At 34.9% G+C, this 23,631-nt stretch overlaps 4 protein-coding genes and 1 long non-coding RNA gene across 6 annotated transcripts; 4 read left to right on the top strand and 1 right to left on the bottom strand.

Moving 5' to 3' along the window:
• Positions 1–3,914: 3,914 nt before the first annotated feature.
• Positions 3,915–7,204, top strand: LOC9314882 (serine/threonine-protein kinase RIO1). The gene is made up of 12 exons (XM_002878769.2): positions 3,915–4,289; positions 4,407–4,535; positions 4,628–4,720; positions 4,825–4,904; positions 5,005–5,118; positions 5,327–5,400; positions 5,570–5,646; positions 5,818–5,901; positions 6,048–6,140; positions 6,225–6,332; positions 6,442–6,513; positions 6,603–7,204. Exons 1-12 carry the CDS (start codon positions 3,981–3,983, stop codon positions 6,969–6,971), a joined length of 1,602 nt encoding a protein of 533 aa, XP_002878815.1. The 5' UTR covers positions 3,915–3,980; the 3' UTR covers positions 6,972–7,204.
• Positions 7,205–8,054: 850 nt separating this feature from the next.
• LOC110229451 lies at positions 8,055–8,755 on the top strand. Its single transcript, XR_002332849.1, has 2 exons — positions 8,055–8,378; positions 8,525–8,755. It is a non-coding gene; the product is annotated as an uncharacterized LOC110229451 (long non-coding RNA).
• A 713-nt stretch (positions 8,756–9,468) lies between these two features.
• On the top strand, positions 9,469–11,057 carry LOC9314883 (probable WRKY transcription factor 60). The gene is made up of 5 exons (XM_021028759.1): positions 9,469–9,695; positions 9,776–9,838; positions 10,001–10,309; positions 10,390–10,506; positions 10,595–11,057. The coding sequence occupies exons 1-5, from the start codon at positions 9,639–9,641 to the stop codon at positions 10,862–10,864; spliced, it is 816 nt and encodes a 271-aa protein (XP_020884418.1). The 5' UTR covers positions 9,469–9,638; the 3' UTR covers positions 10,865–11,057.
• Positions 11,058–11,857: 800 nt separating this feature from the next.
• LOC110229201 (protein MAIN-LIKE 1) lies at positions 11,858–13,986 on the top strand. The gene is made up of 5 exons (XM_021028758.1): positions 11,858–12,084; positions 12,162–12,818; positions 12,912–13,061; positions 13,135–13,521; positions 13,610–13,986. The coding sequence occupies exons 1-5, from the start codon at positions 12,001–12,003 to the stop codon at positions 13,859–13,861; spliced, it is 1,530 nt and encodes a 509-aa protein (XP_020884417.1). The 5' UTR covers positions 11,858–12,000; the 3' UTR covers positions 13,862–13,986.
• A 3,540-nt stretch (positions 13,987–17,526) lies between these two features.
• Positions 17,527–23,585, bottom strand: LOC9314884. 2 transcript variants are annotated; one of them, XM_021028017.1, is made up of 3 exons: positions 18,706–23,585; positions 18,022–18,126; positions 17,527–17,940 (listed from the first exon to the last, which is right to left on the bottom strand). In XM_021028017.1, exon 1 carries the CDS (start codon positions 21,631–21,633, stop codon positions 19,189–19,191), a length of 2,445 nt encoding a protein of 814 aa, XP_020883676.1. In that variant the 5' UTR covers positions 21,634–23,585; the 3' UTR covers positions 17,527–17,940; positions 18,022–18,126; positions 18,706–19,188. The 2 variants fall into 2 exon arrangements, with proteins under 2 accessions (XP_020883676.1, XP_020883677.1); XM_021028018.1 differs by having other exon boundaries at positions 18,022–18,151.
• Between the last annotated feature and the right edge of the window lie 46 nt (positions 23,586–23,631).

The raw sequence follows: 23,631 nt of genomic DNA on the forward strand, positions 1-23,631 counted from the left end.
ATAATTAACATACCAATTCATCTCATCAATATATAATACTTTCTTAATATTTTTGTTTAATGTATATTCATGTCCTACAAATGTTTCAATATTTATTACATCTCTAATATATTGTAGAATTCGGCCATTCATGTTGCATCTATTCAATATCATAAAAACTTTTAAATAGAGAAATTATCAAGAGTCATCTTCACACATAATGCGTAAACTTTGTTTTAGTATGATATCATGATAAATTTCAAAACTTTATATTGAAAAAATTATATCGTTAATCAAACAATCAATCATAATCCAATAAAACTACATTTTGGTGAACTTATTTTTTTCTACCATTAATTCTTATTTCGAAAAAATATTTTTCGGTTGAATACAAAAGAATTATGAATTATATATATTGTGTAAAATGAAAAATATTTTATCCAAAAAAATTCCTCGCCATTAGTAATGAAAAAAATAAATAAAAAAAGTTGAAAGAAATTTAATCATTTCATGTAACATAAAATACAATAATTTTTTTAAACAATATATGAAAGCAATCGAATTTTTGTAAGAACCAATTATATATATATAGAGATTGTTTATTGTAATTTATTTGTATGAAAAACATTTTACAAAATTTTAGAAAAATATTACGTTTTCTTGAATATTTAAACATAATGTTATGAGTATTCGAGATATTCAAGAAAAGAAACATAGTAATCACCTTTAGAAATCAAAATATGAAAGATAAAAATGTTGTAAGATAAGTCTATGCTCATGAAGAGAAAACACACCAATTTTTTGAAATAGATGTAAGCTGACAATCATGATAGTTAATAAAAAAATATAGAGAGTTAAACTTGCATTTTTCTCAAATAACCCTAAAATACATGGTTACCTAGACGAGTATAGTTTCGAAGTATAGTTGACAATCAGACAGTACAAAAATATCACGCATCACCATGCACAAATCTATTTTTCATAAAATTGCTTAGATATAAAGAATATTTCAAATTCATATGCATAAACAGACAACTATAAGATGAAATTTTATTGCCTACATTCAAGTACTTATATGATATCTAATACTAGTTATAACGAGATGTAACAATAACTTTTTGCATTATAACGGCCAGAGCAAGAGCCAAAATCATCTATTGCAAAATGATAGAGTTTATTAGACAAGGTTTGTAAAAGTTTATTGGTCATAATCTTACAGCCCTAATGAAGAGGTAAGTTTGGGGTTAAGAGATCTGAAAGAAAGTTTTGGCTTGCTAAATCCTAATCTCTTCTTAAAAAATTTCAAATTTTTTTTGTTTTTTGTAATTTATTGCAGATTCTTTCATATTCTAATGATATAGAGATGATATTAAAAAAAAAATTCATTTGATACGATTTAAAAGGTCACATACAACTTACCCCAGCTTTCTTCGTCTTCATCAATTTAAAGTTTTTCACACTAAATATTATAAATATTTAACCTTTATAAGAGTTTTCATTATAATGATAAAAATATTATTGATAGTTAGAATTAGAATTAGCACGATGTAGTACGAGTTATGTAAAATTGTTAATCTCTTTGACACCTAAAAAAAATATAATTATAATACTAAACTAAACATGTACCACATGTTAAATCTAAAAACACCAAAAATTAAAATTATAGAATTTTAATACTAAATTAAAACTGTAAAAAGCTAACATTAATATATATATATAAATAAATATTTATCTACTTGTGTATTGCGGATCCAAATATAAGTTACACAAATGACTAAATTTGTACCATTCAGATTATTGATGAAACATATATTTCAAATTATTTAAACATAACATAATCATTACTGGATCGTTACTGGTTTTGAACTTAACCTTACTTTAACAAAATTCATCTCATGCTAAATATGGATTAATACCTACTTAAAAGTACTAGGATTTAACCCGCGGTATACCGCGGGGTCATATTTTATTTATTTACTTAGCAATATTAAATGTGTATAAAACTTTTAGTATTAAAATTATATGATTAATTAAATTTTTAATATCTTTAGATTTAACCCGTAGAATATAATATTGTAATATTTCAATTAGTCAATTACACATTTAGAGGTGTCAACGGAGGAGACGAAAAAAAAAAGAGGTGTCAAAGGAGATTAACACTTATTTTGATATATAAGAATGTTAGATTCTTACAATTTTTTTGTTTAGTAAGTTATACGATCAATCTTTTGGTGTTTTTACGATTAACCCGTTAAACATATATAATTTCATAATTTAATATTAAAATAATTTTTTGTCACGTTTAAATATTCTACAAATCTTTATAATTACCAATCCATAATATAGTTTTATTCACAAATCCAAAGCATGAAAGAAGAATATAGAATTTAAGAAAATATCTGATTTAGAGATTTGATTAAATAATCTCCAATCGAGATTATTGGAAAGATTTGAGTAACTATTTTGTAAGTATAAACTATTTCATTAAATATTTTCAAATCTTAAGAATTAAATTCAATGGCATACCACAGTACACCGCAAGACTATATTTTCCTAAAAAAAATCAAAATATTATTTGTTTAATAGATTATTTTGATTGTTAATTTGAGGATTTCACCCGTGTTATATATATATATATATACTGAATTTCTATAGAGTTTAAATATTATTAATATTACAAAAAACATTTATATAATTTAAATATTATAAATACTTTAAACGTTTTATAAAGTTTAAATATTTAGATGGATAAACTTTTTATAGAGTTTAAATATTTATAATATTTAAAAATTTTATAAAGTAAAAATATTTATAATATTTGAAACTTCATAAGAATTTTAATATTAAAAATATTATAAACGTTTATAAAGTTCAACTATTTAAATTTTTTAAAGAATTATAAATTTAAGAAAGAAAAGAAAGTCACTACTATGTTTATGACTAAACTTATATCAATTATTAAGAACTTACTTTTTCATTGGCCAACACCAATTCAACAGACTCTCAAGTATTGATTTTGTATTCGTGCACATGAGTGGTAGATCTTAACCTCTACTTGTCAAACGGTTTTTGTAAGGACATAAGTCCGGAATCCCTTGAAAAATTATAATGTAGCAGCCATTATAATATGTAAGTTGTTTTTCGTTGGTAAGAGAGGTAAAGTTTTTTTTTACTGCGTGATATTCCTGGATCTATTGAGAGGTAATTTATAGAGTTACTCGTAAATAGTAGGGTTTAGGGGTGATTCGTAATGGAGAAAATTTCGTGAGAAAATACAAAATCGCAAAAATTTAAAATTTACGATTTAATGCAACGGATTTAATATAAAAATAACGAATATGCCATAAATTCACTTTGCTTGTTGTTATTAGTTTCCATTTTCTTATTTTCTACGATTATATATTTCATTTTTTATAGAGAATATAGATGTTGTTTCGATTTCATGGTGATGTAAGCATTAAAGGAACTCGTATTATTGAAACTCGATTTGATTGGAGTAGAGGGATTATCGCAAATGCTAATTAGGTAGTAATTAAGAGAGATTTGGAAAAATATCATGGAGTTAATATGGAGAAATTTGGGGAATTATTGGTTAGTAGCTAATCATCTCGTTTTAGTTATTAAAGAGAGATTTTGGCAAGTTTGTTAAATGTTAAATCTTTAATTCAAATATTTAATGCTAATTTTCGAATTAAAAAATTAAATACCAATGGCATTCTTTGTAAATACTTAGCAACTTTAAGATTTATTTGGTAAGTATACTCCAAAAAAATCTTCTTCATCAGTTCATCGAATTGAAACCTTAGAAAAGCCAACCGAAACAAATGTCCGGTCTGGTTCAGTTTAAATGTCCAAATCCGTAAATGCAAGTCGAACTATAACCTAAAACGACGCCGTTCTGGTCTGAGTAAAGAAAAGGGTTTCGACTGGAGAATTCTTCTTCTTCTGATTCGCCGGTATTTCACCGTTTCCTCTTCAAAAAAAAAAAAAAAAAAAAAGTGATGGAGGAAGTAGTGGTAGCAGCAGAGCCACCACCGACGATTCCTCCGGTTGTGGAATACGAAGAGGAGATTGAAGAAGATGACGACGACGACGATCTCTCTCTTTCGTCAGATTCCGATATCGCTGAAGCTCTTGATTGGCTAGATGGTAAAGACGATGACGAGCTAATCGGTGGTGGCTTCTCTCTTCATGCTCGTCGTCCTAATGCTCACGGTGGACATGGTTCACGTCCTAACTCTAGTGCTCTTCAGCCTATATCAAATAAGGCACAAAAGCTTACTAGTCATGTTCGTGCTTCTCCTTTGGAGGTAACGTTTCTTATCGAATTTGAAAAAGCTTCATAGTCTCTGCTCAAATGAACATTGAGTTAGGTTTTGTACTTGTAAGATGGAGAACTATGTGGTTTGAGATAATTGTTGATGCAGGGATGGGAAGGAAGAGTTAACGTTGGGATGTCGAATTCTGTGACAACTGCGATTCGTGGAAGTCTTAGAGAGACAGAGATTGGGAGAAGTAGGAATACTGATAAAGCCGACCGGGCAACCGTTGAACAGGTGAGGTCTAACTGTTACGCAAAGATTCGGGTTTGATAATTTATCGAGTGTTTTCTGTTATGTGTTGATGTTGTTTTTGTTCTTTGTTCCAGGCTCTTGATCCAAGGACGCGTATGGTTTTGTTTAGAATGCTTAATCGGGGTGTGTTTAACGATGTTAATGGCTGTATTTCGACAGGCAAAGAAGTATGCGACATTCACTACTCTCATATTTGATAGTTTAGCTATTTAATCAACCAGTCAAGAAGATGATCTCTTTGTTAACAGCACTCTCTTTTATTGTCTTTCAGGCTAATGTTTATCATGCCACAAAATCTGACGGTTCGGAACTTGCAATAAAAGTGTACAAGACATCAGTTTTGGTTTTCAAGTGAGCTAATAGATGAATAAATGTTGTTTATTGTCTTCTTCGAAAAGTTTTAACTTGATGATTTTGTTTTTGACCCTGTTTTCAACTTTGATGATTTTAGGGATCGAGATCGATATGTACAAGGAGATTACCGTTTTAGATATGGCTACTGTCGCCACAATCCCCGGAAGATGGTTAAGACGTGGGCTGAAAAAGAACAGAGAAATCTTAAGAGGTAATACCTACAATTCTTTGTGGGTGTATTCTGGATAATAGAACTTAGAATAGCAGTCCTCTTCTCTCTGCTTACTAATCCGTCTAGTTGATGTAGGTTGATTTATCTTGTTTTTCAAACAGAAGCCGGAGATGTACTTACTTTTTTCAAATATGTAACAGTAATTCTGGTAATTTCTTAGTTGGTTATTTACATGTTTCATTGGCAGGCTTCATGCAGCAGGAATTAGGTGTCCAGCTGTTATACTTCTACGCCTTCATGTTCTAGTCATGGAGTTTATAGGTTCGCTCTGATGCATTATCTGCTGTTTTAATCACTGATTCCACCCAACTCTTCTCTTTTTACTCTCATTCATTAGCATATTTCATCGAAACAGAGAAATGATGAAGTAAAGATTTTTCAGCTACCTAGTCAAGTAGACTAAGATTGTTTTATTTGTTTATATTTGCAGGGAGGGATGGTTGGGCTGCACCGCGTCTCAAGGATGCCGCATTATCACTGGACAAGTTGCGGGAGTGTTACCTAGAGGTACGTCTTATTTTCTCATTTAGAGGGTTCTGAGTGTATTATTGCAATACTTTACTTAGACCTGTTGTCTTTGAAACTTATCAGGTGGCAATACCGCCACTATTAAACTCTTTATGGTCCCTTTAATATCTTATCGAGAATTCACTGAAACATCTTTGTTTTGCATTTCAGTTGATAATTCAAATGCGAGTATTATATCAGAAGTGCAAATTGGTCCATGGGGATCTCAGCGAGTATAACATACTTTATTTTGAGGTGAGTTTTGGTTTATCTCTTAAGGGATCTCTTCGGCTTTACAAGGGTCACTTATATAACGTTTCCTGGCAGCAAAACAAAAGCAAAAGCAAAATTTGAACAAACAAGAGAAGACAAATATAATGATATTATCTTGACTTTGTCAGGGGCACCTTTATATAATTGATGTTTCTCAATCTGTGGATCTGGACCATCCTCTTGCACTCAACTTTCTACGGGAAGATTGTGACCACGTCTCTGTAAGTGTTAATAGTAGCCTGTTTAATCAATGCTTAATTTGACTGGAAAAGGGTGTCTGATGTGTGGATTATAATCACACACAGGATTTTTTCAAGAAACATGGTGTGGCTGTCATGACAATACGGGAGCTATTTGACTTCATTGTTGACCCGACAATTTCAGACGAAAATGTTGATAGCTATTTGGAAGAGGTAATGCATTACTTTTATATGGAATTGTCAATCAGTGTGCAGCTTAAGGTTCAAAGGTGTAACTTTTTTGTATTGGCAAACTAATGAAGTTTGTGATAATAATGGGCAGGTCCAACGAAAAGTTATAGAGCGAGGAGAGATATCCGTAGAGGATGAAATCGCGGATTCAGTATTCATGAAGGTTAGTGAAGTGTTTTCAGTCGATAGAACTGATGTGTGAAGTTGTCTGTAGAATCATCTTATCTTATTGGCTTGTTATGATGATCACAGTCATACATACCAAAATCTCTGGATGCTGTGAACAACCCGGAGGCTGACGTGGCGAAGATAACAAGCGGGCAGGACACAGGAGACATGCTGTACCAAACGATAACGGGGCTAAAAGATGCTCTTCCCAAAGTAGAAGAGCAGCAAAAAGAGGTGAATGCTGCAGAGGAAGAAGAGGAGGAAGAAGAAGAAGAAGACGGAGAAAGCGAAGAAGAGAGTGAAGAGGAATTGGGTCCTGAAGACAAGAAAGCTGCAAGGAAAGAGCACAAGAAGAAAGTGAAAGAGGAGAAACGAGAGTCTAGGAAGACGAAAACACCCAAATCTGTCAAGAAGCGAAAGAAGAAAGTCTCTAAACCTCACAAGACTCGTTAATCGGAACGAGTTATCATGTTTTGACACCCCTACAGTAGTTGTATTTTCAATTTTAATTATATCAAAATTTTGTGTCAAATTCTGGGAAATTGAGTATGGACCCAAAGGCTCTATATTTGGTCTTCTTTATCCAAAAACAGTAAGTTCTTGTAATATCCATAGTATGACTTTGATCGAGCCAGAGATTGGTTTGCTGGTGTTTCGAGAGGACTAATATAATTTTGTTACTGATATGTGGTCACTTTTCAAAGCCAAAAAGATTTGTAACCAGTACACAAGAACGTTTTTTCATCAATTTTCAAGTCCTCTATCTCATGATTCTTTTCTTGACTATTGAGTCTTTCAATACACGAAGGAAGCAAAGTGGATCGATCACCAATCCTAGAAACAAGAGAATAACTAACAAAATAAGAACATGAAAACATGGAGATTGATCTAGCTAGACAAAAGTTAGTATCTAAATTTATCAACTCAAGCTTTGAGATTGTTGACCTATTATAGAAAAAAATCTAATATTGCAACTAGTTTCTTTACAACATTTTTTTGGTTTAGTTGAGGCTTTTCTTTTTAGGGTTTTCTAAGTAAAAAAAACCTTCCAAATCGCTATTTTTTTTACTTTTCATTTCCGAAAAATACAGATTAATTCCGCGAAGTCAAAAGTTATACGCAATACAGATGTGAGCTATTAATAAATAATATATCAAATCAAAATCTTTGCAACTAGGGGTCTAAATCCATATTTAAAATATTTAAAATTTAATGTATGTGATTGTAAAAATGTTTAGACGTATACATATTATATTGTGTACTATTTTTGACTTGGTCAAATTAATATGCAGTTTTTTTAAAAGAAAAGGTAAAGTTGCAAAAAATATTAATTTGAAAGGTTTTTTTTTTCCTTTAGCTGAAAACGTTTTCTTTAACACTTTGTTGTAGGCCTGGGAGTTCGGAATAAACCGATCAAACCGACCCGATCAAACCGACAATTACGGTTATCGGCGTAAACCGAAGAGAGAACTCCAAACCGTTCGGCGAAATTAATTTGGGGATTCGGAAGTCGGTTCGGATCGGTTCGGTATTCGGGCCGATCGGTTTTATTTAAACCGAGAATCTGCAGCCATATATAAGGCTAATGAGTCATTAACCCTAATTTAGTTTCATTTTCTTCTTTGGATCTGCCTCTGCGGCTCTACTTCTTCCAAAACTCAAACAGAGAGTTCATCTTCTTCTTCGACCTAATCCATAATCAGTATAACGTTTCTTCTTCTTCATCAATTCATCATCTTCTACATGCTTTATTATTCTCTTCTTTTTTCTCTTTAATCGTTTCTTCGTGTGATTCTTTGTTGTTTGCTCGCTAAGCTCTTCCATATCACCAAAATCTCAGCTGGATTTACGGATTTACGGGTAACTCTCTAGATCTTATTAATCTTCTTTGGAATTTCAATTCTTTATACTTTTATTTTCCTAATTTTCTCAATTTAGATGATAGATTGCATGTGGTTATAGTTATGATATCTAATTGATCTCGTCGGTGATGTATTTTTTTGCAGTCGGAGAGATCAGCCGTCGCCGTCCGTCTCCGCCCGTCGCTGCATCGTCACTGTCAACAGATGTGACGAAAACCCTAATTTTTAATGGGTTGGGCTGTAAATTTGTTAATTTTAATTGGGTTGTAATTTTTTTTAATGCTTTAAATAATTGTAATGGGTTTGGGCTTTGTTTTTAGCCCATTATTCATATATTTTTTGAATTCGGTTAAAATAAACCGAAATAGAAAAAAATTCAGTTTAATTCGGAATTATTTTTAAATCTTATAACCGAACCGAATAACCCGAGTACCGATTGACCCGAACCGAATTTAATTTCGGTTCAATTCGGGAAGATTTTCTAAAAACCGAATTTTCCCAAAACCGAATAACCTGACCCGAATAACCCGATTTCACCGAACTCCCAGGCCTACTTTGTTGTGAATTTCTTTCTAACTTAATGAACATAAAAAAATAGAAACGAAATCTCTTACCCTGCCTAGCTAGATATAATTAATGCAACGTAAGGTAGGATTAAATAAACAAAAATATGGGACAAATTATTTGAAAAATAAACATGCCAGCCTCAGAGCCATAGTCAATGGGTCAAGTCAAGCGAAAGTTCGTCTGGATCTTACAATGCGACTTAATGTGAAGTACTCATTTTTCTTCGACATGGGACATCCGCCGAAATTGTTGATTTTCGATCCATCTTTACACTTGTTTACTCCGATGACAACAAAATATAACAATTCGACAACGATTTAACACCTAACCCTTTCTAATTTTTAGGACAAGTATTTACGATTTTAAGCCAACGTATTAAATACAACTTGTTTTTTGTCGATGCGTATTAAATTTAATACTAGTTTTCCTGCAATTTTTATAGAATTGTACTGTATTATTTATCTATAAAATTAACTCGTATGGTTTATAGTTTTCATAGAAAATTCTCCAGAAAAAATTAAAACCCCTCACTTTCAACACAAATCGTCAACCTTTTCATAATTGATTAGTTATTACACTCTCTCCACTTACTAGTTACTATAAAGGGAAACCAAAGGAGACCAAATCTCTCAGCAATTATGAATTTGGTCTTCCCTATAATCTTAAGTCTCTCTCTCCCGTAACATTATTTATGGACTATGATCCCAATACCAACCCTTTCGACCTTCATTTCTCCGGCAAACTTCCGGTGAGTTTCAAATTTCGTCGAAATTTTCCTTCTTTCATAGTCCATCTGTGGGTTCATATGGTTTTTATTGGTTGATTCAGAAAAGAGAAGTCTCGGACTCAGCTTCTGTAGATGTAGAGAAGAAATGGTTAGTGAAAGATGAGGTTAGTTATTTCATCGAACACTTGGTGTGCAATACTTTGACCTCAAACTTTTGATGCTTTTAATCACAGTACATAGTTTGATTAGATCGGTGATGCTACTAAACAAATCAGAGCTTCTGTCTAGACTTAGTTTGGTAATGGTGATTTTTGAATTTTGAACAGAAGAGATATATGTTACAAGAGGAGATAAACCGGGTTAAATCGGAGAACATGAAGCTAAACGAAATGTTAGCAATAGTCTGTGAGAAGTACTATGCTCTTAATAAGCTTTTGGAGGAGTTGCAGAGTCGAAAGAGTCTTGAAAATGTTAACTTTCAGAACAAACAGTTAACGGGGAAACGAAAACAAGCGCGGGGTGACTTTGTTAGCTCCCCAATTGGACTCAGTCTCGGAACTATCGAGAATATCACTACCGATAAAGCGACGGTTTCAACCGCCTACTTTGCTGCTGAGAAGTCTGACACAAGCTTGGTAAGTGTTTGTGACTGTTTTTTCATAATTCAGAGTCTTGATCTTATTAATGAATGTTTTGTGGATATACTTACTTATAGACTGTGAAAGATGGATATCAATGGAGGAAATACGGGCAAAAGATTACGCGAGATAATCCATCACCTAGAGCTTACTTCAGATGTTCGTTTTCACCGTCTTGTCTAGTCAAGAAGAAGGTAATTTACATTGAACTTTGTTAAAGAGTTCTTTGATATCATCTTACTGTTTGATTAAAACCTCTACTGGTGTGTGTGATTGTTTCAGGTTCAACGAAGTGCAGAAGATCCATCTTTCTTGGTAGCCACTTACGAAGGGACACATAACCACACCGGCCCACATGCAAGTGCGTCGAGGACAGTGAAACTTGATCTAGTTCAAGGTGGTCTTGAACCAATTGAGGAAACGAAAGAGAGAGGAACGATTCAAGAGGTTTTGGTGCAACAAATGGCCTCTTCGTTGACCAAAGATCCTAAGTTCACTGCAGCTCTTGCGGCTGCTATTTCCGGGAGATTGATAGAGCATTCAAGAACATGAAATTTCTGTTGAACATGTATATTTTTGTTTTGTTCTATTCTATTGCTCATCCCTAGTAAAAGGTAAATGATTTTGGATTGGATCTTGATTAGGTGGCATAGACGTCAAGTTTAATGTGTATATAAATTACATCAAATCAAAGTATCCAAAAAGGACCAATGCGATTTTTCTTTATGTCAAAGGAGTTTTGTTATAGCCCGGCTTAAGAATGGTAGACGCTAGCTGCTTCGACAGTTATGTTATGTCACTTTCAATTTTTTCTTGTATGGTGCTGTTCGTTTGGCAGTCGCAAGCCTCCCGCGACTGCGACTGAAAATTGTTCGTTTGACAGTCGCAGGATCCTGCTACTAGTAGCGCGATCAATCGCAGCGACTTGGGACTGAAGTTTTTGATCGCAGGAAAAATTAGCGATGCGATTATTTAAATGGCGATTAGTCGCAGCGATTACCAAACGAACAACATCCCGCGATTTTAAAATCGCAGTCGCAATCGCAGCCGCAGTCGCAGTCGCTGGCGATTATGAAACGAACATGACGTATGTGTTAACTTCCATTAGAGAAGAATATATGATGCCATTAAAGACATAAGAAACAGTGAAACCGGGAAACAGAGCAAAACCACGAGACTAGAGATAATCTTCAACCTCAATTCTAGAACCACTTGGAAATGAGACTTCACGGATGCTATCCTTCAAGAACACTACCCTCACCCAAGCCTCGTTACTTAGATTCTCGAGCCACGACGACCCTCCAAGTGCCATATAGGTTTGAAACCGCCATCTCTAGTCAAACTCTTCGCAATCGCACAAGCAAAAGGAAAAAGTTGGGAAAATTGTTCATAGTATGATTCAAACAAAGTCTCCAAACAACCGTAAAATGTACGATCAGTTTTTTTATATGGTTTACGTACTCGGTTTAACATAACCAAACCAAAACCAAACCAAAATAACCGGTACAGATAAAATCCAAAAAGAAAATTTATGAACCGAGTCCAAATTAGGGTACAGTGAGCTTTCCACGCCCAACTTCTTCTTCATCTGGGTTTAGTCCCAAATTGATGAATCAAAGGTTCGTGTTTCGAGAAATTGTTTTACGTAATCGTAGTTTTCTCTGAATTTCTGAGTTAAAGTTGTCGCCATGGATATTGATGTCGGACCAGTTGATCCATCTGTCCTCTACGAACAAGACCTCCATGTTTCATCTGCTGTTTGGGAAGAACAGGTTTTTTTTCTCATCCCCTTACTAAATTTCAGATTTTGAATCTAGGGTTAATCTTATTTCCCCTTATTTTACCTTAGGAACGAGGTCTACTTCGTTGTCAAGAACACACTTCATTGCTACATCAATGGAAACTCACTGATGAACAAATTAAGCTTGTAGACAAAGCTGGTTTCGGCTTCTTTCGCAAAATTGGTCCAATGAGTTTAAACAATTCGCTAATCTCTGCACTTGTTGAGCGATGGAGAAGAGAAACCAATACTTTTCATCTTCCTTTAGGAGAAATGAGTATAACTTTAAACGAAGTTGCTTTAGTACTTGGACTTGAGATTGATGGAGATCCTATTGTTGGTTCTAAAGTTGGTGATGAGGTTGCTATGGATATGTGTGGTAGACTTTTAGGGAAGTTACCCTCTGCTGCTAATAAAGAAGTTAATTGTTCGAGGGTTAAGCTTAATTGGCTTAAAAGAACTTTCTCTGAGTGTCCTGAAGATGCTTCTTTCGATGTTGTTAAATGTCATACTCGAGCTTATCTTTTGTATCTTATTGGTAGTACGATTTTCGCTACTACTGATGGTGATAAAGTCTCTGTTAAGTATTTGCCTTTGTTTGAGGATTTTGATCAAGCTGGGAGATATGCTTGGGGAGCTGCTGCATTGGCTTGTCTTTACCGAGCGCTTGGTAATGCGTCGCTTAAATCTCAGAGCAACATTTGCGGCTGCTTGACTTTGCTACAGGTTGGTTGGCTGATATGTTAGTTTTGGTTTTATGTCCGTTTGAGATTTCTATATCTTTTGGAAAAGTAACATATGATTGTCTCGTGTATATAGTGTTGGAGTTATTTTCACCTGGATATTGGTAGACCAGAGAAATCCGAAGCGTGTTTCCCGCTTGCTCTTTTGTGGAAAGGTAAAGGCAGCCGATCCAAAACCGACCTATCTGAGTACCGTAGAGAACTGGACGATCTTGATCCAAGCAAGGTAAACCATTCAAGTTCATCCTTAAGAATTTGTTTATTGCTCTTCATGTTAATTGATGGTTGTGAAAATGCAGATCACTTGGTGTCCATATGAAAGATTTGAGAACTTGATCCCACCACACATTAAAGACAAGCTGATTCTAGGAAGATCGAAAACGACTCTTGTATGCTTTGAGAAAATAGAGCTACATTTTCCAGATAGGTGTCTGAGGCAGTTTGGGAAACGCCAGCCGATACCTCAGAAAGTAAAACGCCGCGACAGAAAGAACCGTCGGCTTGATGACTTAGACACGTCAATGAGTCTAGCATGCGAGGAATGGGCTGAACGTGGGGACCACATCGTGGACAGTCCTGGAGGTGGCAATGTGGTGGATGATGGAGCTTACATGGAATGGTATGCTAGGATCAGTATCACCAAACTATACCGAGAAGCGTTTCTCGAGTCCCAAGTCATGAATATGGTAAAATAAGTTTAATCTTTATCATTTTTGTTTTTAAAACATGTTATATTTGAAACCTGCAAAATCAATTTACGTTGGTTTTGTGTAGATTGCTTGTATGAGGGAATTTGAGGAAGCTGCTTCAGGGATTGCACTGGAGAGATTATCTCCAGTAGAGAGGGAAGTGATGGAGAGTGTCAAAGATACGTTCGCTAATAGTTTGACGTTTGGAGGATGGCAAGAGGTGGCGGTTAACAGTGGTTATGGGAAGCGCCGGCGTCGGAATGAACAAACTCCGACGCCAAACAATGGTGGTGGTAATGATCTTTCGTCTCTTCTGCTTCAAAAGGACGACGCATGAAGCCTTGTGTTAGTTTATTTTCATCTTTAAAATGTTGCAGTGTTTATGTATGTATATTATTGGCCATTTGGTTAGGACAATAGCAGAACTTCAATCAAACAATAATGCTCAACTCTAATACACAACACAAACCCGAAAATACAGCCAAAGGCGCATAGAACTGTGGTGATGGTTGTTCTTGCCAAGTCCTAAGGGAGTCAAATTTTGACCATTCTCATCTCCTCTGACACTGAAAACGTAATGGTGTGGAGGAGAGACAACAGAGCTGGAACAAATTAGAGAGGACAATATCAGACAGGACGGCATCACCATATAGTGGGTTTAGAGCGAGGGTTCCCGAAAGGCATCAACCCTAATATCATTCTCTTGTTGTTTTGCACGCGACTCTTCAGATCTTTCAACGCACGAAACCCTAGATGCATCTGGTGATTTCATCAAAAGATTGATGAAATGTATGTATGTTTTTTTTAATGTAGTGACTACAAATTTGGAGATAGTGTACAAAGATTGTGATTCTGTCTCAATTAGTGCTTTAATTTGATTTAAAACTCTTCTTCACCGGGTCTGGTGTGTTTTACTACTAGAATTTATTAAATTGTTGGTTTATTTGTAAATGTTTTATTTAAGATATTATCTTAGTCCTCTTCTTCTTCTCTCATTGAAGCAAATATTTCAAAATTGCATTAATGTAGTGGACACTAAACCGACGGACGGTCTCTTCCTAGACTACCGTTGTAAGTGAGGTAAAAGGCATTGTGCTTTGAGTGATACGTGAGCCATTGGCCTACTCACCACCACCATGAGTTTTGCTTGTTATGACCAACCCCGGCCCAACAGAAACAGAGACCCTTGGGCAAAAAATGTTTTTTTTGGTCCTTTATGTATTTTTATTTTTTTGGCTTTTTTTTTTTGTGTTTTTTTAGCAAAATGAATATATTTTCAAAATTTAAATAATTTTTACTATTATAACTAAAACTTAACCATTTTTTTATCAAATTTTCGGATTTAGTATTTTTTCTAAAAGTTTGGACCCTATTTATGTGTATTTTAAAAATTATTTGGGTCCTTCTATATGTACATTTTTCGAAAAAATCATTTAGACCCATGGGCCATTGTCCTTTTGCCCACCCCTTTGGACCGGGGCTGGTAATGATACAGTTAGGGTTTTACAAGAGTGGTCATTAGGCTTCAGTCTAATTAACTCTCCTACAAGCAATTTACAGCCAAACAACCTACATATACTTACACATATCAAACTCTTTAAACCGTTTAAGAAAAAACATTATAGATTTCACAAAGTCTTCAGTTTGTTAAAATACAACCTTGTAGCAGTATAACTCTGTAGCAGTATCAATGAAGTTTGATTTCAAAGAAACAAATCTGATAAGAATGAAGCTATGTATTAACCAATAACCCTAACAATGGAGATTTTTTCAAGAGAAGTTCTATAACTCTCCTCTAACAAACTCACCACGTTTGCTTTCACAACCTACAATAAATTCCCCTCCCTCTCTATTTAAAGACTCTCTTCACATAGATTATTATAATTATGGAGCTAACTTTTAGATGGAGAAGAAGCTCTGTGGTTTTGTGTGACTCAAGTAACCAACAAGTAACCATTGTCACAAGAGTCACCTTAAAAACACTCCTTGTGTCATATACAACCTTGGTTGACAACAGTCTTCACTTGGTTAAGTAACTAATTTTCTCACCGTAATATATACATTTGTGAAAAAACACTTCCTACAATTTATCAGAAAAGTAATCCTAAAATTCGTTGAAGGTTCAACAGTTTCAAAAATCAACATTTAATTTTGTTCCCAAATTTGTTATGCTTCATAAACTCGCATTAATGATGTTGAAAATCTCTCTTATAAAGTTTTGGTTAGTATTCTTGTGAATAAAAGTTTTTGTGACGTCTTTTGATACAAACAACAACTTTAAGAATGCTCATCTATCTCTTTTCATGGATAAGTTCATTTCTAAAAGATGACAAGTGAAAGGACATTTAAGATAATGTCTCTACAACCATCTCAAAGTTTATGTTACTAAATACCAAGTTGGAAAATTGCTTTGAGCATAAAAAAATAATTTTCCAGTTTGTGATCTATATTGCTTCAAAACCTTTAATTGCTAAGATCATGTATTCGTTTTTGCTGCGTAGAAGTCGAGCAATAGAATGTCACTGACCTTTAATCCATCAAACACTTTTTCCATAAGCTAAACATCTATTGTGGAAGTACAAATAGAAATTTACTATTTAAGTGTTTTGCAAAGTAATTTTAAATAAAACTGACAATCAAGAACTTTATTATTATTATTTTTTTTGATAATCCAGGTATCCAAAGCCCAGTGGGCCCTGACTAGCCCACTAACCCGAAGGCTTGGCGTGCGTCCCGAAGGCGGCAAGAGTGGTTCCTGGAGGCCGCATAGCCCAATGTTAAATTTTTCTGCGGTGGCCACTTAAGGTGTTTGCAGCCGTGGGGATTCGAACCCGTGAGTATTGGGAATCTCACCCTCAACCCAAAATCCTTCCTACCACTGGCCCACCTATGAGTGGTTCAAGAACTTTATTTCAAAATAAGAGTTTGAGTTAAAATGCAACCATTTGGGTTTATACACCAAAACTGTTGCAAACAAAATTGATATCTCGATGTAATGAGTTTTTATATAACCTTATGCAAAGGATGAGAAAATGCCAATTGCTGAAAACTCATTTTTAAGAAACTCGCAACTTTATAAAGTTGAGAGTCTCTAAGGATGAGTAACTAGCATTTTTCCTCAGCATTTGGATAAAAGTTATATGAAGCCTCATCACATCAAGATATACTCAACTTTCTATGCAACAACTTGGCTGTTGAAAATCCAAATGGATGCATTCTAGCTCAACCTCTTGTATTTGAAAAGATGTTCTTGATGATCAACTTCATCTATGGTTACCTTGAAAAGCACCCGAATAGTAAACATGTATTTGTGCTTCCAAAATGAATGTTTAACTATTGGAAGAAATAGTTTGATGACTAGAAAGTCATAAATTTAAATGTAAAAATGACATCATGTTGCTTGACTTCTACTCAGCCAAGGCGAATACTCGATCTTAGCAATTAGAGGTTTTAAAGCTATGGATCACAAACTTGGGTATTATTTTCTTGGGGGCAAGCAATTCTCCAACATGGTATTCGATTCCAATGTTACATAAGTATGAGATGATTGTAGGGACATTCTCTTAAATGTTCCTTCACTTGTTATCTTTGATAGAACCTATTCAAGGAACAAGATGATGATCTTTCTTAAGATTGTTGCTTGTATCAAGACGCCACATACACTAGTAAAAATATGGTGTATAGCTATGGAAAATTTTGTGACAAAGACCTATATTTCGTGGCTATATGACCAAACAGTCACGACCTGACACGAAAAAAAACCGTGTCTATACAATCGTGACTTAAAATATTTCGTGGCTTTTCGTGACATTATTGCCACGGTTTATACACGCATATTTCGTGTCTAATGAAGTCACGAATTATACATGTAAATGGTCGTGTCTTTTTTTGTCGTGGCCAAATTAAAACGTCACAAATATTTTTGTGATTAATCGTAGATTGGCAAAGAAAAAAAAAAATTGAAATCTGCAATCTGAAATTTTAAAACCTAATAACCAGAAATTTAAAATCCAAAATACACTATCATACATTGCCAAAAGTTTTACAAAAGATTCAAAGATTCCACGAGACTTACAAAAAGTCTATAGTCTTACAAAAGATGCAAATATTTTAAGAAACAAGCTTAAAATGAAAACAACAAACCAAGAGCATTAGACTACGTAACTAAGTGCTTGTAAAAGTTGGGTCACGAGTAGCACACCACACTTCATAGGCAGCTTGTTGAGCTTGAGTCATTGGTGGAGTTGAGGCAGTATTCGGCATTGTGGCATTCAGGACAGTGGGATTGGGAGACATTGCAGTATGAACATAAGGTTGAGTATGATTTACCTGTTGGGGAGTTGCAGCCTAGGCCACATGTAGTAGCCTTGCCACGTTGTTTGAATGAACTTGCGGACACAAGGGTCTATACTGAACCTGACATAAGAAAAATAAAAATCATAGACAAATAAGAGATATAGTTTCTATTTGTAGATGCATAGAAAGAAGACTATATACCTTTATAGATTTTTGCTAAGTTACCATAAGGCACCATTGAGCTTCCTTGGATGGAGGTGTGGTTGGGCTTCTCTAGAGGCAGCACGCAGCAATGCATCTTCGGTTCTTCAGAAAATCACATTATAAAAGTCTAACACATTTCAGATATTTCAGAAAATTACAATATAAAAGTCTAACAAACACAAATTTTAGAAATTCACACTAAAAGCAAACACAAATTTCAGAAAATCAAACAATTTCATAGGCTAAAGAGACTATACCCAAACCGTAAAAAACAAAATTACTTGATCAAAGTCACAATATCACAGTACAAAAGCTAGAAATCAAAAGTATGAAAAAGTGATATTGTTTTTTAATTTGAAATCAAAGTATCAATTAATTTGACTCACCCCAAGTTAAGGACTAAGACCTTGTTTCTATAACTTCTCATTATCAACGAAAACAATAAGACCAGTAATGAAAAGAAGAAGGTCTAGCCCGTGTATCCAATCAAGGAACAAAATCTCTCCTCAAACCCTAAAGAGACGATACCCAAAAAAGACTAAAATCAAACACAAATTTTAGAAAATTAATCATGCAATAGGATAATCAAACATAAATTTCATTTAACAAACCCAAAACCCTAAGCATTTATAAACTGAAAAAGAAGAAACGTTTATGGAGAAAGAGAAGAAGAAGATCTACCCGGCAGATTCAAATCGGAGGGTCTTGAGCGACGATGATACAGTTAACTCCAATTCTCACCAAATCCAACAAACACAATTCCAATTTCAATTCAATATTCAAATGGAGAAGATCCAATGTTCCTAAAACAAGGAATCTCCAGATTCATCTTGTAAGAACCCTAAGTTCTTCACAGAGGATGAATCAAATGTCAAATCCAGAAAACTCAAAGAGAAAGAACAACAAACTTCACAATTTTTCACGATATTTCTAATTCTGATCTTCATCTTCTTTTTAAATGCCAACACCCACTTGCTTATGATCATGACCGTTGATTCTTCCTGCCATCTCCACCGTCCACGTGTTCCTTTATTCATACTCCTCTTATACTATATCAAATCCTTCCTCCCCAAACAACCATGCCCTCATGGTTGATAAGAAAGATCTTGCTGCAACAATTCATATAGCTTCTCCATATTTGACCACAACAAGCTTTAGACCTCTTCATAAGCTTGGTGGTTGTGTATCATTATCCATATCAAAAGAAACACCAAGATCCATTAGTTCTTTGCATAGACCACGGAGTTGTTGAAGCTTCCCACTAGTTTCTTTGGTATTTTCATTACCTCCAGCTTCTTGCCAAGAGAGGTAGTCACGTTTCTTAACCCTTATCTTTCTCCCATTCTTTTTGTTTTCCAAGTAACGATCAGAGTAAACTGTTGGACAATCGTCTTTTTTTCTGAATTTGAACATCCAAGACTTAAGACATTCCCTTTGTTTCTTCGTACTCTGTAATCTAATAAAGAGATCCGTTGAATGCTGAAGCAACACATTTACAACAACACCATCGAAAACATGTAGCTGTTCATAGTAAGTAGCCACATCTAAGTCATGGTCAATTTTCTGCGAACACCGAGCCTTCCAACGATGCCAGACATGGTAACGAACCAATATCCTACTGCATAAGAGCTGCGTCCATTCGTCACTACGTTCCCAAAAAAATTCATATAGCATTATAGAACACCAGCTCTTCCATAACCATTGTAATAGGTGATGTTGCTTCAATCTCAGCTTAAATGGTCTTCCCGTCTCCACTAAATCACCCTGGATTAGTCTGTTTTTGTTGTGAAAGTTCCAAGATTTACCACACTTCAATTTGCAGTCTTCTGAGCTGCTTTTAAATTTGAACTTCCAGGATTTGGGACATTTTTGTTTTTGCATCATCCATAGTAAGATTCCTCTTACAATCTCTTGTAAGTCAGGTCTAAACAGTACACACAGTGTCTCTCTTCTGCTCCAGCTTTTAAACCACTCATCAAATTCCAAGTTGCACTTGTACTTCAACGGAATTTGTGGTCTCTTTATACCCTCTTCCACAGATTTGTACTTGAACCACCACCGCTTGGAAAATTTGATCTTTTTGTTTCTCATCGCTTGTTGAAGAACCAAACTGGTTTGCAACAACTGCTCAGTCACCATTAAAATCTGCTCATATACAGCTTGTTGTCCATGACCTGCATCACTCTCTGTTATCCCAAGCATTATACCGAGCAAACATCTCACATGAACAGTTCTGGCCGCAATGAACATCGCCTCATGTTCTCTCTTATCAGACATTAGCTTAAGGTGGCTTGTGTGTCCATGTTCTCTCATTATCTGCAAATTTCTGTTCATGAACTTGAATTTCCAGAACTTGTCTTCCATGAAACAATCATCTTTGAGCGTGGACCAAGATTCGGGAAGCTTGTTATGCTTCAGCAATGCAACTTTAGCACTTGAACAAAGATATTTGTACCTGAAATCCCCTCTGTAAATCCATTTATGTGCAATTCGTGGCCTGCCTTTATGTGGTCTCCTTTGTTTGAATTTGAACTTCCACCACTTGGCGCACTTAATATGTCTCTGCTTACTTTGTTCTCTATGAGGTAATGTCTCGAACACTTGGTGTGCAACTTGATTGTTAGTGACACTTTTTGACTTCTGAAGCAACACATCCCTTGCTTTTGTGTATGAAGCTTGTAATATCGTTTCTTGATGATCAAACAAGTCATCACAGCCAACAACATATTGCAAATCCTCACAAACAACTGGTGAAGCATTGTGAAATCGAAGGCTAGTTTCTAAGTTTGAAACTGGTACCTGAAATTGTGGAGTTGATGCTTCCTCCATGATTGCTCCATGTACTAAATTATCTTCTAAGACAATCGATTCCATCTCAATCTTAATTCCTTCTTCTTCGTTATCCACCTCAGCTTGCAGTTCACTATCTCTCTTAAGTGGAAGGATCCCAACGTTATCAATGTTGCTTCTGGGATGTGCATACTCATATAATCTTCCAATTGAGAAACATTGCTGAATCGTTTGAGGCTGAAACATCCTTACATTCACTTGAGTATCAGATCTCAGTCCTGTCAAATACAGACTAACCAAGTAATCTTCATCTAAGTTCACTTTAGTGCTAATCAGCTCAAACTGAGCATGATACTCCTCAATTCCATTTGTTTCCTGCAACTGATTCAATTCAACAATTGGATCAACCTCCAGCTCCTTAAATTTGCCTTGCAACAACATTTTATAAGTCATCCAATCGTGCATAACATGCTTCCAAAACACTGATTGCACCATCCATTGATGCCAAGTAGCAACAACATCATCAAAATGGTTAGAGACTAAACCAATTTTCATATCATCCGGTGTTCGATCTATTTCAAAGAATTGCTCGACCTTGAATAACCACTCCGTAATCTTATCACCGCTAAATCGTGGACAATCTAGCTTAGCAAGACGAGTTTCCCCAAAATAGTAGTTTGTGGTACCTGTTCTTGTTTGTGCTGTGGAATTCTGACTCGCCACAGATTCTTCCAAAGCATGGGTTCGCTCCATCATCATATCACTTCGCGATCTCCCTGCTTCTTCTAATTTGCGAACTGTCGCTCGTGATTCAGCCATAGATTCCGAGGTCGTTTGGCTCTGATACCTTTGATACAGTTAACTCCAATTCTCACCAAATCCAACAAACACAATTCCAATTTCAATTCAATATTCAAATGGAGAAGATCCAATGTTCCTAAAACAAGGAATCTCCAGATTCATCTTGTAAGAACCCTAAGTTCTTCACAGAGGATGAATCAAATGTCAAATCCAGAAAACTCAAAGAGAAAGAACAACAAACTTCACAATTTTTCACGATATTTCTAATTCTGATCTTCATCTTCTTTTTAAATGCCAACACCCACTTGCTTATGATCATGACCGTTGATTCTTCCTGCCATCTCCACCGTCCACGTGTTCCTTTATTCATACTCCTCTTATACTACATCAGACGACGGTCGGGGGCTTGGCCTGGCTTGAGGCTTGGCCGGAGAGAGACATCTTGATTCGAAGTGGAAGACAATTTGAAGTCTTTTTGCGAAGTTGGTTTGTCGGGAGAGAGAGACGAGAGGCGAGAGATGAGAGCAGAGAGTGAGTTATTTTAGATAAGTGTTAAAAATGAGGAAGAGATATTAGGGTTGGGATGAGGGTTCTGTCTTTTAAGTGGCTAAACCGGGAAACCAAATATTTTTGGTCTAAATATTTCAATTAACCCGGGAAAACCAAATAATTTTGATCACGGTTTGTCCACGGATGTTGTTCGTGAAATAAAAGTCACATAATTGGTGTGACCAAAACGTGGCTAGAATTGTCACGTTTTAACTATGGCTTTATCGTGGCAGTAAAAGCCACGATTATTCCACGAAACGGTCACGTATTTAAGAATTATTTTTTCCGTGGCAATCGGTGACATCTCCGTGACTTATTGAAAGCTAGACACGGAATGACCGTGACTGCGACGTGGCTATAGAATAAATTTCTACTAGTGATAATGTTTTACTCGCTGAGATACTATACCAAGAAAACATAAGGGAGGCATACTAACATTTTTCTGTTGTTTTCCTCGAGTGTATGGAGTATATCCTAGCTGGGAAAAACATCAAAAAAATTCTTGAACGTTGATGCCGACACTAATGGACCTTCAACGAATTTGAAGATGCCCTTGTTTGACAAATTAGAAGAAGCTTTTCTTACCCAAGATTCTAATCATGGAGACAAGATTGGTTAACCAAACCAAGAATGTTAAGAAAAGAAAAGTTTCTTCTTGAAGTTCCGAGAATGATGGACTTCATGGTGGTCTTAAAACCAACATTAAAGCAAAGGTCAACATGTGAGATTGAAATAATCTCGAGAGGAAAGAGTTTCATAAACCTAGTCTAACTAATAATGCTTCACGACTTACGAGCCACTATGTACTTTTTCAACCTGGGTAAAACCTAGTCTAATTTGAGCAGAATCAAGCTTCAGTAAAACATATTTTATGAAATATTGTAACTATCTTCGAAATTTTTTGAATTTTTCTATATATTTTAAATATTTACATTTGGAGTTGAATCAAATATCCGACAGAATATCCAATTTTTAACGGATATACAGACATCAAATATCCAGTAAATGCCAGAGAGGATATAGATCAGAAAAGTCATTATTTGTACAGAACAGATCACGAATAGCATATAAATCTTGAATATCTACTCAGTGTCCAGCCTTAATATATATTTGAAGCTTATATACAAAAATTGAAAGCATTGGCAATTGAAAGAAAAGAAGAATAACACTTTCTTTTGATATGTAAAATTTAAGTACTCAACCTTTCTGATAGAAGGAAAAAAAAAACTATTTTGCCAAAACTACAATACACTATTTTAAAAAGGCAAGAAAATATAATAAAATTTTAAGTTGATTGCATCAATTTTCCGGTGATTATTTTGGAGCAATTGTTTTCAAAAGTAGTGAGTATGAAACATCTAAATTTTTTAATTAAAAATTAATCTAATCAAAAAACCTATAATTTTTCATACACCGATTAAAAATAGCCCAATTAACAATATAAAAGATCAAAAATTAAACTAACCT

This window comes from Arabidopsis lyrata (assembly GCF_000004255.2).
Source record: "Arabidopsis lyrata subsp. lyrata unplaced genomic scaffold ARALYscaffold_4, whole genome shotgun sequence".
NCBI lineage: Eukaryota > Viridiplantae > Streptophyta > Magnoliopsida > Brassicales > Brassicaceae > Arabidopsis > Arabidopsis lyrata.